Source organism: Cydia splendana, chromosome Z (genome assembly GCF_910591565.1).
Source record: "Cydia splendana chromosome Z, ilCydSple1.2, whole genome shotgun sequence".
In the NCBI taxonomy this organism is placed as follows: Eukaryota; Metazoa; Arthropoda; class Insecta; order Lepidoptera; family Tortricidae; genus Cydia; species Cydia splendana.
In genome coordinates, this window is record NC_085987.1 from 20,359,502 (window position 1) to 20,376,369 (window position 16,868).

Below are 16,868 nucleotides of genomic sequence, written 5' to 3' on the forward strand. Positions count from 1 at the left end.
GAAAACATTAAAACTAGTTTGATGTATTCAAAAGGTACTTAAATAAACAATACACTACATACCGGCCCCCTTTTTTCAATATCTTTCGTTAAATTTAAATAATCACGATTATTTAGCTGTGGCGCTAGTGTGCACGTTGATGGGCTCTTAAATACCCGCCTTCTAAGAATTGGACACCTTATAAGAATTCTATTTATTTATTTAAACAATTCAAGTAAACCAAATAATATTAGTTATAAAAATCTACTTGGATTGTGTGAATATTAAACCTACGAAGTTGATATTAAAACTACGAAGTATGTAACTTAAACACTTTATTCATAAACAATATAAACATTTTTACGTAGGTAATCAAAACATACCAAATTTATTTTTCAGATGAGAACACATTAATAATAAATTGTCTGTATTGTTCTTTATTGAGGTTAGTAGCGATCCTGACGTTCGCTTTATCTTTTTCTACATAATCATTCGTGCTGATGCCTCGTTTCTCACCTGCAAGAAATAAATTCATTACTGCGGATGACGGTAATGCTATATTTCGGGTTATTCGAAAGGTAGAAGTACCACCCCTACATGGACAATTAACATTCTAGGCAGTCAACGTTACTCGTAGTCCAAAAGTGTTCTATAGGAGTCTGTGTCAACTATTTAACATACAGCACGATTTGTAAGTTTATGTGTTGCTGTTAGTACACTTAATTTAGGTAAGGTAAAACCACTTTTAAGACAAAACCAGTTTTTTCAATGTCTTGATTAAAACAATTTAACAATTTTGTTATTGAATTATTAAAATAGGTACATAAGTTGTATATATACCAAAATAATCAAAAAGAGAAAATAATATCTGTATATAAATAGTTTTTATACGAAACTTTCACACTACATTTTTTACATACTTACACCGAAAGCAATGTTTGCATATACCTAAGTCTATTTTTTCTTTCCGTAAACTAAAATGACAACAACAAATGTCAAACGTAGAAATAATGTGACCAGCTTAAAACAAACAGTGCTGATCTTTGATTTCGGTTTGTGAATAACCGACAAATATTAAATTAAAAATTAATTAATTTTCAAACTAAAAAAGATTCAAAATAAACAATAAATGAAATCTATTCGTAACATGATAGGAAATAAACAATAAAAAAAATCTACTCACTACTAATCTACTCATATATTAATAAAATGACACTGACGTATCGCCGACCTGACGCAATGCCAAATCGCTTTAAAATATTAGAAATATCGTGTATAAACCTGGATACAAAATTTCTAAATACCTCAAAATGATGGCATTTTTACCTACACCATTTCACCCTTTTTAATGCCTCTCCTAGTGTCCCCTTTTAGCACGTCACGGATTATCCATTAATTGTGTTACATACACTTCTACAACAAATATAAGTACCTTCCAGTAGTTTATTGTCGGTTAGTACCGGTTGTAGCACATCACTAGGTATTTATAAGACGTAAAAAACTAGCAACACATGAAATGTCATTTTAGTATACGGAAAGAAAATATATACTTTACCTAGTATTAATTAAAATACCAGGGGGCCGATTTTTTAATTTCGACCGCTCGATTTCGTGTATTTCGTTCAATAATATCTCCACTACTATGCATTTAAATCCTACTAATAGAATTGTAAACGAGTGGTCAATACCACTCGATTCCAAATTTCTATCGCTCGTATTACAAAAATTTGCATTTCGCCGTTTTTTCACCGATTTTCGAGTGACGAAATCGAGTGATCGAAATTCATAAATCGCCCCGGCTTGTCACCGAAATCACATAGGTACCTAATATTAAATGTTAACATTAGCTCAGCCGGAGCCTGAACAAACGTGAATAAACACATGTTAAAACTTAAAAACAAGTTTTAGTTGTTACCGTTTAAAATTATTTTATTCCTAGAATACGTGTATTCATCCACAATATCTGGGTTGATTGCTATCGCGATGACCGCAGGATCGAGAGCACGCCAACGTTCATTCTTTTTCATGGAAACTTGCTCATATTTGTTTATAGCTTTTACCACGTCATTGTCAATTGTACCCAAGACCTGTTGTCTCCAACCCTGCAATGAATGCAAACTCATGGTGTTTTGTTATAACAAATTTTTGAGTACCTACTTTTGACTGAGTTGTCCAGACTAGTGTTTCTAAGGGCTTGATTCTATCGATAAATTTATCCATGGTACCCGTGGTACCGGGTGATACATAACAAGTTATCGCTTTTATCGATAAAAACGTACATTTTATGTACAGTCAGCTGTAGACTTAGTTGACAAATTTATATGCAGGAGGGTCAGTTATCTCTGGAGCTTACTGTGTTTATTTCGTACCGTATTGAGTAAAAAAGTATCAAGACTATGTTGTTAAAAGTGTAATTCTAGCAATAGGAGTAGGTGTAATTTGTATAGGTACTTTGTAGTTGTCGGCCATATGTGTTTATATATTAACAATACGAAAAAACGCTACAAAAAATATACAACTATATTTTTATATCCACGCTTTGGTTATGTAATAACAAAATTGACTACTTATACCTTGCTAAAATCAAGGTCCTTCTTCACTTGCGAGAATGGTAGAAGTGTGATCTTGTCCGGATTCACATTTTCCAAAACAATATGGTAAGCTTCGGGGTCCATTCGTGCATTAAATTCAGGGTCGGGATTGGCGCCATCTACAAAACCACTTATCGAATCATTTTAGCATACAACATTTCTTTGTTTATAATTCCGAGGCTGAAAATTAACGTATAGCGAGTTACCCAATCAATAAAATGAAATGAAACACCAAAATGAAATCGTCAAATATTATCGATAATGTCGAATTACATTTCGACAACTATACTGAAAAATAATTTAAAATCTCTAGCAAATAATATTCACACATAATAATTCTCTATCACCAAAATCGCATAGTCCATAATATGATAAGTAGGGAAAAAAATACTTTTAACGCAATCACGCTCACCTCCGCAGCTTCGATTAAGAAACAGAACGGTTTATTTGGTGACAGATACACCAAAATGTTTCTTGAGGGTACTTACATTTTATTTAGGGAATAACTATTAAAATACTATTTTCTATCTGTTTATCTCCAGACTGAATCCAGAGTCGAAGCTAAGTTAGTATTAGTACATAGTCTAGGTACATACCGTGAATGTGTCCAGCGCCGATGTAGAGATGAGCCAATCGACTAATAAATTCGGGATCCAACCTTATTGCCAATGCGATGTTAGTTAAGGGCCCTAATGTGATAACAGTTATTTCACCTAAAATAAAAAATATTGTGATTAAGTGAGAGTATGATTGTGGCTTCGGCTTCTTATTTTAATTTTTACTTGGTGTTTTACAAATCCAACTCAAGTTTGAACCACTCCTCTACTACACAATTGTACCTACTTACAAAGAGTGGCAATTCATACAACAAACATACAAAAAAAAATACCGTCAAATTGATAACTTCCTCTTTTTTTGAAGTCGGTTAAAAAGTAGGTTAATTTTAATTTAATCTCAATCACACACCATGAAGTGACTTAAATTTAAGTTAGTTGAATCATATCGACGGTGGAAAGGAGAAACCCCGTAAGCGACATTTAGAATGTATTTGAGTTATATGTACCGTTAGAATAAGCTTTTTTTTCTGCGTCTTTTAAGCCGGGTTACGTAGCGATCTGATGACTTTGATGTCGGTTAAGTTAGGTTATTAATAGTGCACATTTAAAAACCCCCCCTTTATGCGACACATAATTTGATTGAAATTTGAACTACGTCACTTAAACTACACACAAATTTATACTTGATCGCTTAAAGTGATTTTAAATATTGCTTGAATTTGTAGTGATGGCGTTAAAGTGTTTATTACAAATACTGAATATATACGGTTAGGCGCTTAATCGTGTCTTTTGGTATTATGAACAACAAATGCTGTCGGTTAATTGGTTGTCACAAAATTTATGACAGAATTTGCTCCTTTAAGCGACACGTTGAATTTTAGCATTTATGTCGCTTAATGTATTTGTTAAAACTTGCTTTAGTCGTTTAAGTGAAAGATCTAAAAGGTAACCTGGGGCTTAAATTGTCGGTTTTACCTGTCAATCGTCGCATCAGTGTACCAATTTTAGTGTAATATACCTGTAAATGGCGGTTTTATGAACACTAAGTAACCAGTCGGTCGCTTCAGTCGGCAGCGAACATCGCCACACAGACACAGACACAGGAAACGCGGGAAATTTAATTATAATCACTTCTAAGGCCCCGTTTTTTAGGTTTTCGTAAATAACTCGTAAACGGTGGCTATATCAAATAATCTTGTTAAACGTTAATAATCTACACAAAATTTTGTACAAAAAAGATTCAGTACACTTTTCGCAGGGATCAATGTTTAAAAAGATATTAAGGAGGGAAAGTTATTTATAATAAATTCTAAGGTTCCTTGTTTTTATTTTTTCGTTAACCCTGAGAAAAAGTGTATTGAATCTTTTTTGTACAAAATTTTGTGTAGATTATTAACTTTTAACAACATTTTCTGATATTGGCCACCGTTTACGAGTTATTTACGAAAAACTAAAAACGGGGACCTTAGAAGAGATTATAATTAACTTTCCCGCGTTAATATCTCTTTAAATATTGTTCCTAGCGAAAAATTGTACGGAATCTTTCTTGTAGGCAATTTTATGCAGATTACTTATCTAGTAGAATATTTTTGGCTATGAGCCACCGTTTAAGAGTTATTTACGAAAAAACTAAAAAAAGGGACCTTTAGTATCAAATATCTCACTTCCGGTCAAGAATTCGATCAAGCAACCGGCAAAATCGGATTCAGCGGGGTCTAATTAGGTTAAAAAACCCGGTTGCCAAAAAGTAATATGATTTGCCAGTCGAAATCGAATTTTACAAAAATAAAACCAGTCTATAAGTAATAGGTACAATCTGAAGTCTTTTATTGGAATCTGTTTCAGTACTTACAATATTTTTACAATAAAAAACTAGATAGCTAAAATTCTAATGACAGTGTCCTTCAACAAAGAATTAACGTATCATATCTAAAATAAGTATTATTTTAACAAAAGACAAAATATACGTGTAGGGTACCTAGGTATTCCTTAAATTTAATGATGCCGCAAGAACTTAAACAACTACCTGGAGTTCATATTAGAGTGTTGATTTAAAGGTCCTTTGCATGTACCTGGATGAGTTTTGGTCAGATCAATGAGTGCTGACACTGCGTTTTTCTCTTGGGCTGGCAGCAAATTGATCAATTGTTCGCCGCTATCTCCGAGTCCATCGTCTCCGTAATAGTTGCCTCTTACAAAATCTTTTAAAAGAGATTCTTTAGCCCCTCTAAAAATAGGAATCTGAAAAGAAATACAAACACTATTCACATAAGCTTATCGTTTTGTAAATATATTTAATACAAAAGTGTGTACCTGGGACCACAGCATATTTAGTTAAGCACGATGGGTCATTTGCAATACAAGCTGGCAGAAAGACCGTGGTCCCGAGACAATCAATCGCCATTAACCGTTTTTTGAAACCGAGTGGAATTGAAGCAACCGTTTGATCGTTTCCCTATGCCATTGCTAGTCATTCACATATTAACTTCGTAAAGACGGGCCTTACGGCACCAAGAATGGGGCCAGCACACTGGTGAGCACGCGAATGCGAGCCAATCCTGCAGTCCAACGCCACTAGTTGCGACCAATCACGCGCGTGATGGAACTAATCGCGTTGTGCCATTCGACTGGTGACCAAACGAGAATGTTCGGTCAGAATTATACCTATGAACAATGACAACTTTTGACAACATTGCCAGTCGCTTCTTATTGTTCTATTTACGTGGCCTCCATTTGGTAGGATTGAAAAACTTAAGAAACCCATATGCACCGACTGAAATTTAATTAATCGTCCTTCTATCAGGGTTGTCAAAATAAGAATTGGAAAATAATTTTAGACCAAAAGTTAAAAGCAATTGCGAGGGAGATCCACGAAGACTCTAGTTACGGAAAGCAATTTATGAAATACTTAACTATGTAAAATCTTTAAAAAAATGTGCTGTCAGGAATTTGTGCATACCATTAACTGGCTAGCTAGACCCAGGTAAAATGACCTTACCGTATAACGACCAAGAGACACGGTTAACCGGATTAGAACTCGGAATTTCTTCAGCTTCATACACAGGCCGGTCAGCCTGTCACTACCGATTATTCTAAGTCCGTTAAACTAATTAAGTAGGTACTCACATTTTGCCTTTTAGCTACTTTTAGAATTCTCTGGTCGTTGATACACACATTACTCTCTATTGTGTTGCCATGGACTGTAGTAAGCGCTAGAAGTTGAGACCTGAAAATTGAGGAACATCAATTTATTAAACTAATACGATTTTATACATACACACTATACACACGGCTCTAAATGACTTAATCCGCAGAGCACTCGGTACCACCTCCATACCAGCAACCCTGGAGCCAGTTGGTCTATCTGCGGCGGATGGCAAAAGGCCCGACGGCTGTTCGTTCGTACATTGGTTCCTGGGGTGGTATGTAACATGTGTTGATACGCTGACCCCATCTCACGTCCGGCGCTCTGCCAGGAAGCCAGGGACGGCAGCAGACGACGCCCAAATTGACAAGTGTCGTAAATATGCATTTTTGAAAATGAATTATGTATTTGCGGCACTTGCGATTGAAACTTTCGGTCGTTGGTCGTCAGACACCAAAAAACTAGTAAAATAAATTTCTACCATACTACTAGTCTGGGTGTCTGGCGACCTACGAGCACTACGAGCAGGCGCATTTTTTGCGCAAAAACTCAGCCTCACTGTGCAGAGGGGGAACGTGGCCAGTGTCCTGGGAACAATGCCTCAGGCTAATTTAGGTTTAGACTTATGATCATAATTGAATCATATGTTTACAAGTTAGTTAATAAAATAATAAACTTATACGATTTAAGGAAATTATAAAAAGCCGACTGCTTATTGCTTTGCAAGCAAATTTACAAAGGGCGCGCAGCGGCGCAACCATATCGTAATAAACCTTTGCTTTGGAAGCACAGTACGAAGAAGAAATCCGATGCGATCGGCAAGGCAAAGCGCAAGAATCTTAGAGCAGAGACGTCATGGTTGTCATTTTCTGAACGAAACAGTCTGCCGATTTTTGCGGGGAGGACGTCAAATGTATTGCTATTTCTACATGATTTGTACGTAACGGTTTTTCGGCAGAGGGGTAAGCTATTAAAGGCGACTCCAGTTATTAAATGCTCTGAGGCAAGAATGGATTTAAGTTTAACTTAGGACTGAACTGTCTCATTTCAAACATAGACAGAGAGAAATCATACTGTCTTTGTCTTACGCTTGTACTAGCACCCGAAAGAAAGAAATGAGTAGGTATAGTTTTCCTGTTTCTTACTGACTGACAAGTTGTGTTTACCAGACTATATTTGTCTGTTTGAACGAATGGTTTCAGTTGGCTGAATGCAAATTTTCCTTAGTCTTTTATTTTATATAAATATGTAGGGCTTAAAAAGTAATGCAGCGGAAAAAATGGGATTTCATACGATATTTTTTTCCTAGGAGTAAAATTTTCATATGAAAACCTATTTAATTCAAATGAATGTTTAAAGAAAAAAAATGGGTTCTTAATCTACGAACAAAATGCGACCATTTCCGTTGTTACCCATTGAAATGCTTCTCATAAAGTAGCGCAAGGAATATGGCCACTGCGTCATCGCCACCAGCGTCATTGTCAATTATTAATTTGCTTTTTCGTAACGCAGAGCTGAAACAATATTAGGCAATACGCTGAAAACACTAGGTATAGTAGTAAACCCTTTTTTTAAAGCATTTTCAGATATTTTTTGTGAGAGGTAGTGCATGAAATACCTCCTAGAGGTTACCTACCTTTCATTAGCAGCAACACACGAAAATAATAAAATGATTAACACTGCGAATAAAAACATTTTAACTCTAAAATTATTTCTCACACATGTGCCATTCTGCCCGTTCGGAGATAAACTAAAGTGACCCTGATATATCTTATGAACAACTTAACCTATATATCATATATTATCATAATGCTGTAATTATGTATCAAGTACCTCTTATAAGTTAGAACCGATAAAGTAATGCGATGTTGTAATCTTAGTACCTTAGTTATGTAACTACATACCCACAGGTTGTATCCTTATATATATTACGCGAAGCCGATTTTTGTACACCCCATCAGATCTACAGTTATGATCCGATTTTGATAAATGATATGTCATTAGATTCGTCTCATGCTGGAGACTTGCAATAGTTGCATAAAACTTTTACTTTTTTTAATATTTGGACGAAAAAGTGCTAAAAAATGAATTTTAAACAACTACTGTGCACAACCAAATCAACGTGAATCGTGTTTTGACTCAAGGTGTCAAAATAAAAAAAAAAACATGAATAGAACTCAAACCTGTAGGAAGCTGTTAAGCATGATTAAATATTACGTTTGGAGTCGGCAACGTATAATTCGCAACACTTTAACATGTACGAAAATACAAAAATAATTCTGCTTTTCGTTTATAATGATTGACAATCATAATATTATTGTGTCAACGTGACAACTTCTAATTTATTTTTTATTCGTGACTATTATTATGTCAGTAGTATTTTGTTAGGTTATATTCTATTATCTTATAAAGATATTGATATGAAAACTTTTTCGTGCATATTAAATTTTGCGGGAAAAAAAGGCGACGAAGTGCCATTTGGATTTGTACAAGGAAGGTTCCGTGCCACTACAACGTCATATGCATACTGACTAAATTGCATAAAAATAAAAATAAATTAATCACAATGTCTTTTTAGGGTTCCGTAACCAAAATGGCAAAAACGGAGCGGAACTGTAGTTTCGTTATGTCCGTCCGTCCGCCCGTATGTCACAGTCGATTTACTCAGAAACTATATAAGCACTAAAGTCAGTCCATCAAAAGTCTGCAGCGGATTTGATAGCCCACGCAGTGCACGTGTTATTTATAACGTCAAACTTCTATGAAATTATGACGTATAAATGACACTTGCACTGCGTGGGCTATCAAATCCGCTGCAGACTTTTCTTGGTCCGACTCTACAATAATACAATTTGGTAGAGAGGTGTAATCTATAGTACTCTATACTGAGCATGGTCTGACATGCTCTTGGCCGGTTTTTATTAGACTAGAAGATGCCGAACTTCTTGCGGGCAAAATAGTCATAAACATAATAGTAAAAAGTATTTGTGGGTTATGGTCACGCGAATCACTGAAACGATTAGTTAACGAAGCACAATTTATTTACAGAGAAAATTTACAAGATATAGGTGTTGGTTTTATGAGGATGTTTTTTTTTTTGTCATGGTAACGTATTCAACTATTTGTAATGACAAGGTTCTAGAATAAAATAAATAATATTCAAAATATAAAACTTATGTAAACCTCTTTACAAAAGTAGAGCAGCCGAATACGTCACACTCCCGAGCGGGAAGAACCGGAAGGTTAAACCACTAATAAAAAACAGTTAAATAAGTGTTGTGGTAACCTTCTAGCTCGTGTCGGTTGTAGATGTCTCACTTTGTCTGCGGGAAGCTTCCTTCTTACGCTTATTGGCTTCTGTCAACTGCACATAACAAGCGGTGGGTGATGGCTTTGGCTCTGCCAGGGTAGTTTCTTCTATTTTAGTTCTGGCTAGCTTGATCCTTTCCTCTGATTCCACCTCTTGTCTCAGGAACTGCATCAGGTTGGCTAGGTCCCTACAGTCAATCGACTGCGGTGCCACGCACGAAGTACACTTTCAGGTAGTGCCGACTCTGTCATAGGGAATAGCAATGAGGCGAATTTGTCTTTTGTTACGCCTAATGTCTCCAATGCTTGCAGGTGCGTTTGCAGGTTATCGTATAAATTCGATAGTTGTTTAGGTTCTCCTCTTTGTTGCATCAGTGTTAGTAAACCTCTTACGTAAGTTTCTATCAGAATGTCATCTCTAGCAAATCTAGCCTTTAACGCTTCTACTGCCTTACTGTAGTTTTCCGCACACGGCGGGTAGCTTTCGACAAGCTGACGTGTGCTGCTATTTGGAGTCATTGATTGTAGAAGATATTGGTACTTATCTGTATTGTCCATGACTGTATCTTCGTGTATTTTCTTGAATTGGCCCCAAAATGACAGCCATGACTTGACGTTCCCGTCGAACTTGACTAGCTTAGGCAGTTTGAGTCTTCGCTGCTTGCCAGGCTCCAGGTCTGTAGATTGCGCTGAATGTAGCGACGACGCACTACTGATGCGAAGAAGAGTTTTTGGAAAGAGGGCTTTTATTTGATGCCAACGTATCTTGTATTGCATCGCCTTTTCCTGGTCTGCTTGATACAGATCCTGTTGGAAAGTTTGAATGTATGTATCTACACCCTTTAAAGAATACAGTTGTTTGTTTAGTCTGTAACATAAAGTGACATCTGTCAATGTCAAAATTATACTGTCCTCTGTGTGACCTCTCTCTGTCTCAAGCCGTCCTCATGTAAGCACGTAGGTGTCTTGTAGTTAAAATATTATTAAAAAGTGAGTTCTCCAAATCCGTCTATACTTTACACTAACACAAACCACAAAATAATAAAGCTACGGGCTTTATTATGTAAACTAAAGTAATCACAACTCGAATGAAAGTTAGTTTTAACCTCAAAAAATTTACGTGACACTGACAAGACAGGACAGGAATCGAATGACACTTCACTTCGTTCAAGTCGTTCACGAGCATAGACTAAATATAAGGTATGTTTGCACTGTACTCAAACTGAACGGAATGGGAATGATTTTAAAAACGCTCAAACTGATTGTGAACGTGTATACTAGCCTTATCTTGCTACCACCACTGATGAAAAAGAAATGTGATTCCACCTTCAAATTTAAAAAAAAAACGTACGACTAAAATGCAAAGCAAATAAATTAAACGTATAAAGACGTATTTCTTTAAACGTTTAAGACTAAGTATATGTACATATAATACGTTACACGTAGGCAAGAACACTAATTACTTTCGTAAGAATAATGCAATACATGCAGTCACTTTCAATAAAATATCCACAAACTTAGGACAGACAATTACTTTAAGTGTTTAAAGTACGACAAATGCAAACTTGCAGACATAAATGTACCAAGTACAGACAGTAAATTAATTACGACTAATGCAATCTTGCAGACAATTGACTTTACTAGGACAATTAATGGCCGACTGTATGAAATGAAACTATTCAGTATGATTATGTCCGGTTCTACAGATTTAAAGATCCTGCTCGAATGGACCAAAAAATATGTTAGTAACAGAATAATTCAAAGACAAAGTGGGCTCGACGAATAAAAGGGAATTTAAAGAACAGTACCTGGTCTATGAGAATATTTACTTGGCAATCCCACGGAGAGCGGGCCCGCTGAACTTGTACCTAAAAATCTTCTTTCTCATAAAGTCTGTCACTGTCGGTATAACTATGATGCGGAAGGCAGAAGAGACTGGTTTTTTTGAGTTTAAACAAATTAATTCCAAGGGGACGCGTAGTCGGCCATTACCGCCATTGTCGAAAGTAATAGTACATTATTGTCGAGGCTCGGAAGTAGCAACTTGCAGGCTGAGGATTCGTTTTAAACGGACGACCTTGGGAGTCCGTTTAATTGAATCCGAAGCCAGCAAGTAGCCTTCCAGCCGAGTCATATATAGTGCTTTTCTCAAAAATGGTGCAAGAAATATAAATATCATAGAAATATTTTACAAAAGCAACGTTCTTACGTATATTTTCACAGAAAAAAGTAGAAACAATTGAAAAAATTAGCTTTGCCTTTTTATTTTTTTAATAAAAAAATTGAAGTGTATTTTTCTGCCGAAAATACGTCAACCTATTTGAGACAGCTAAATAGTCGCGGTACTAATCATCTGTTTGGCTGTTTAATGGGCCTGTGCCTTCATTTGATATGGCCATTTCAACTTTTAAAAAGTTTGGAACTCGACAAATAATGGAATTTGTATGCAACATTGCAGTCCCAAAATCGAGACTGCAATGTTTTTAACTTTTTAATTTTTGACTGACCATAAACTACGCGCTTCGCGACCTATTTTCTAAACGGAAAAGTCGACTTTGCCGTCCATTTTTGAGAAAAGGTTTTTTTTTAATCTAAAAGTGACTGAATGAAGTTTCGAATGACGGATATCCGGTAAAAAGAAAGAATGTAAATTTGAAGTACAATGTTGCTAGAACAAATAATATATTCCTAAACATAATATTTTTTTTTTTTTTTTTTTTAAAGGGATTTTTAATATAATTAGAAATTAGTAGATATAAATTATTTAACATTGTTACTAAAATTATAGAGTCTTTAGATTTGATATGGTAGAGTGTAGAATCGAAAGTCGATAAAAAAAAAGGTTGTATATAAGTACATTCAGTTTAAAGTATTTGTATTAAAAAAAATAATAATAAAAACAATATATTACTGCCATTATATTTTTTTTACGCATTCGACGACAGATTTTTGTTCAACATTGTTTTATATGACAAATTTTCATTTTGGGGAATCAGTAATAAAAATCGGGAATAAACTACCAACATCCATTCATCTGGCAACTCTGATGGTGTGTTAAAATTTAGAGACTTTGAGGTTATTGATTTGACATATGTCTTTATTGGAAATCACAATAGTTAATGAAAAAGAATCCAATCACAAGTAATATTCTACAGAAATAATGATTTGACTAGGAAAATTTAGGAAATAAAACTGTACAGGAGTAGTAATTTATGCTACAAAGAAGAAAGGAAATAATGGAATGCATATAAAAGGAAAATATTATTGTTTTAAGGTTAAGTGCAGATAACGGCTTATAATCAGTGTTTAAAAACGAGTTCTTTCCAAATAAAGAACATGTGAAATTAATCAAGACGTTGGTACAAATCTTAAAAAGAAAAAAAATATGATTGACTTTTGAAATTTTTCAGGGATTCATCAATTCAGATTGATGGTAAACATAAATTACAGACTGATTCCTAAAAGGTTTTATAAAACTAAAAGTTAGAGTCTTTGTATATTATGATAAAACAGAAATTGAAATAATGACATGTGCTAAGGTTAAGAAAACAAAATTGGGAAGACAAAGTAGAGTTTAATATTAACTTTAGAATGAAGATAGGTTGGCCATGTACTATTTCATTTTGATTGATATTGTCGCTTGTATCTGATGGTACAACATATATCAAACATTTTATAAATAAAACGGGAGAATGAAAAGTTGAAACTTACCCCACTCAATGCTGCCGAACTTCTAGGCATCTAATCGCATAGAACAGACCTGGGATAGTTTTTTAGATTTTATTTAAAAATTTAACAATAATTCAGAATTAAAATAAAAGGAAAAATATTACCTGAAATTTATATATCTCTTACAGGTTCCTAAAAATTAAATAAATAAAATTAAAACATGTTAAAGGGGTCAAAGGGAGAGTTCAAAAGGGACAAATAATTACCTCATCAAGGTTGATCGCATAATTATGATCCTGGATAGGATCAGGGACGATCAGATCCCCCTCTAAATCTCTTAAAATAGCTTCAATCTAAAAAAAAAACATAAATCAAAAATATAAAGAATTAGAATTATAAATAATAGAAATTAATTAAGAAACACTGGATCGTCAATGGGAGGCTCCGGGTTATTTCTTGCTTCAGGAGTTTATGTTAATGCGTTGAAGAGCATTTTCCTCATCATCGGAATTGTCATTTACATTGTGTTGAGCTCGTTCAACACGTTGACGACGTCGCCTTCGCTCCTAATATTTGTATAAAATTTAGTTTTTGTAAATAAAAGAAGGAAAATAAACATTGCAGAAGATAAAAAAATAATAATATATATATATACTCTTGCAGGAACATAATATAGTCGTCTATTATAATTCCTTATCAGAACTGTTAGATCATTGTAAGATATAGGAATTTCTAATTGGGCATTAATACAGTTCAAAAGCTGTATGCGAATTCCTCGCTGAATGACTTTGTTATCGTAGTTACAATGATCACGTTGCCAAATAATTGGCACTTGTCTAAACAGGTGATTATAATCTATATTCTCCATAATGATAGTACTTAACAACAATAGGCCAGATGACAAATTTTGAAACCCCTTTTAATATCGTCGGTACACTTGTATTAGTTCCGTAAAACACTATATTTCAGTTATACTCATAAGATTTAACATAGATAATTGCATTTTATTATAGCTAGTTTAAACTTCGCGCGAAAACGCCTCGCATGCCATTTGTGACGTCATCATTTAGTTGGTGGTAGGGTGGTAGATATTGTTTACATACTTACAGTTACGAATTTCCCTTGAATCCGAATGATATTGTTAATTCAGCACCATATATTACGATTAGGGATGATAAATACATTACAAAAATTTATCACAATAACTCATTTTACACAAAAACTCTCACACGGTTGCAGTTTAAGATGAATTATTTAGATAGATGTAAATTTTGAGTGAAAATCACCGAACGCCGCTTTTACTTTTTAATTTTTCATTTTTTCTAGTTACGACTGCCAACATGGCAATGATAGTTCCATTCAGCCAAATAATTAAAAAAGTTTGTTGTTGAAATATCGTATTATTTAGCATTTTATTTAAATAATAACAAATAGATATCTACTTTATATTGTGTAATAATATTTTTTGGACGTAATAGCAGTGTTTTACCTACCAATAAAACACTTATTAAGCGAAATACCTTATTCGAAGCATATTAATTATATATTTGAGAGTGGCAACATTGATTGCTATGACGTTACTGCTGCTGAATAGTTGCAATTCCCACTCCTTTTACCCCCTCCACTAAATTTCCGTTTATACCTGCTTGCCACCAGGGGCTCTCGCTTGCCTTCATTGAATCTCAAATTTAATTATGAATATTATGATCAATTTGTTTATTGCAATGTTCCACGTAAAAAGCAATAGGGTAATTGCGTAATTACTGATGTCTTTTATATTATGGACTGCAGTGAAGTGAAAGTGAAAATAGAATAGTGTTTCTAATAAATATAAGATTCAAAGATGACAGTGGATCATTGCAATCTACCGCCAGGCCGGCCTAAAAGTATATGCTTCGAATAAGGTATTTCGCTTAATAAGTGTTTTATTGGTAGGTAAAACACTGCTATTAAGCTTCTTACCGTTATTCGAAGCATATTAATTATATATTTGAGATCTGTCTGTGACCGCCTGGTGGCCAGATGCCAATGTGAGTCAGATAAGTGATATAAAGTGTACGATTCGTGGGCAAGCGTGCCCAGCTATAATCGTGAACATTATAAACAGAATATCCAATGGGAATTAGGAATTATTATAAGGGTTGTATAATGTGATGTGAGAAATACAAAGATACCAATCGGCATAAACAATTGTTTATTTAACTATAATTATGCTTAAGTACCTAAATCATACATTTCAGGTTCATTATACTTTAATTATTAGTAGTGTTTAACTACAAATAACATAACACATTAATCATAAAGTATTTAAGTGATTCTTACTAGCAGGTAAATTAAGTACATTTGATAACATTTTAGGTTATAATCAGCTGCAAGTGACATATTGTAATAGTGAGTAATTTAAATAAAATAAACCTTAATAAGACCTACATTTATTTGTTTTATTTACTTCTCTTATATATCAAAGGCAAGTATACATACGGTAACAATCATCAATCAAAGTATATAGGTAATTTTAATCCATTCTTAATTGTCAAATAGGGGCAAAACAATTTGTTATCGACGATGCAGTTGCTGGTCTAATCTCTCTTCGGTAAAAGTTAAGGAATGTGTTCTGTGAGCGCCAGTTACCGCGAGCTAAGATATCGTCTAATGGAAGGTCTTGTACCCAGTTTTTAGAAGCAACTGCGGGGCGCACGCTGCCTGGGCTTGCCTGGATGCCTGCGTCTAGCAGTACTTTTTTAATCCAGTTCGCGATAACTGTCCGCGAAGCAGACTTAGGAGTCCCACAGACTGTAATAAACAGATTATTAGATTTACATTTGTTACGTCTATCGGCTGACAATAAAATTACTTTGTTGATCCAAAACGCTGGGTCTAGATTCTTACATTCACTGTTCTGAAATAAGCGCCAGCCTGATTGTCTATTCGAAACGGAATCTGTCTTTGATCCAAAAATTGGCCAAAATGTTATTGAATTCTGAGATACGATACAATTATCGCTATTTATAGATAATAATGTGAGGTCATGTACTCTGCGTCCTGAGCACAATAAGAGCAAAATCGCGGCCCGCTTCGAACATTCGTAAAAGCTATTTTCATCTATTGTACTGTTTTTCAGCCAATTTATAAGAATATCTGTATCCCAAATAGGGACTTTGTCTGCTTTTGGAGCTTTAATGGAAATAGCTTTTAGTGCATGTCTTACCAGAGCATGAGAACTCAAGTTAACCTGGTTATCGGGGTCAGTCAAGGTGGCAATTGCTGATTTATGCACTAAGATCGTAGAGTATGATAAACCGACTTTCTGATGCAAATCTATTAAAAATCTGGCTAAGTCTGCTGCTGATGGTTTTAAGGTACTTACTTTATTGTCATGGGTCCACGAACACCACCTTTTCCAAGCTGGTTGATATGTTTTTCGGGAGGATTCACGCCAGCTAGATAGCAACAAATCCTTTTGCTCTTGGGACCAATTATTCACACTTTTCGCCCACCCCCACATTTCCATACTTCCAGGGTCATCGAGTGGACTTGGGGTGGCGGCCGGCCTGTGACCGTGTCTATTAATACTTGATCTAGAGTAAGTATTGTAAACGGCGGGGCTAGGGCTCGGTT

The 16,868-nt window shown here is 34.8% G+C and overlaps 1 protein-coding gene across 1 annotated transcript; it reads right to left on the reverse strand.

The window, feature by feature from the left end:
* Positions 1-297: 297 nt before the first annotated feature.
* Positions 298-8,031, reverse strand: LOC134804849 (nucleoside hydrolase-like). Its single transcript, XM_063778130.1, has 8 exons — positions 7,909-8,031; positions 7,685-7,786; positions 6,254-6,353; positions 5,200-5,368; positions 3,167-3,283; positions 2,553-2,689; positions 1,895-2,081; positions 298-495 (listed from the first exon to the last, which is right to left on the reverse strand). Exons 1-8 carry the CDS (start codon positions 7,965-7,967, stop codon positions 368-370), a joined length of 999 nt encoding a protein of 332 aa, XP_063634200.1. The 5' UTR covers positions 7,968-8,031; the 3' UTR covers positions 298-367.
* Between the last annotated feature and the right edge of the window lie 8,837 nt (positions 8,032-16,868).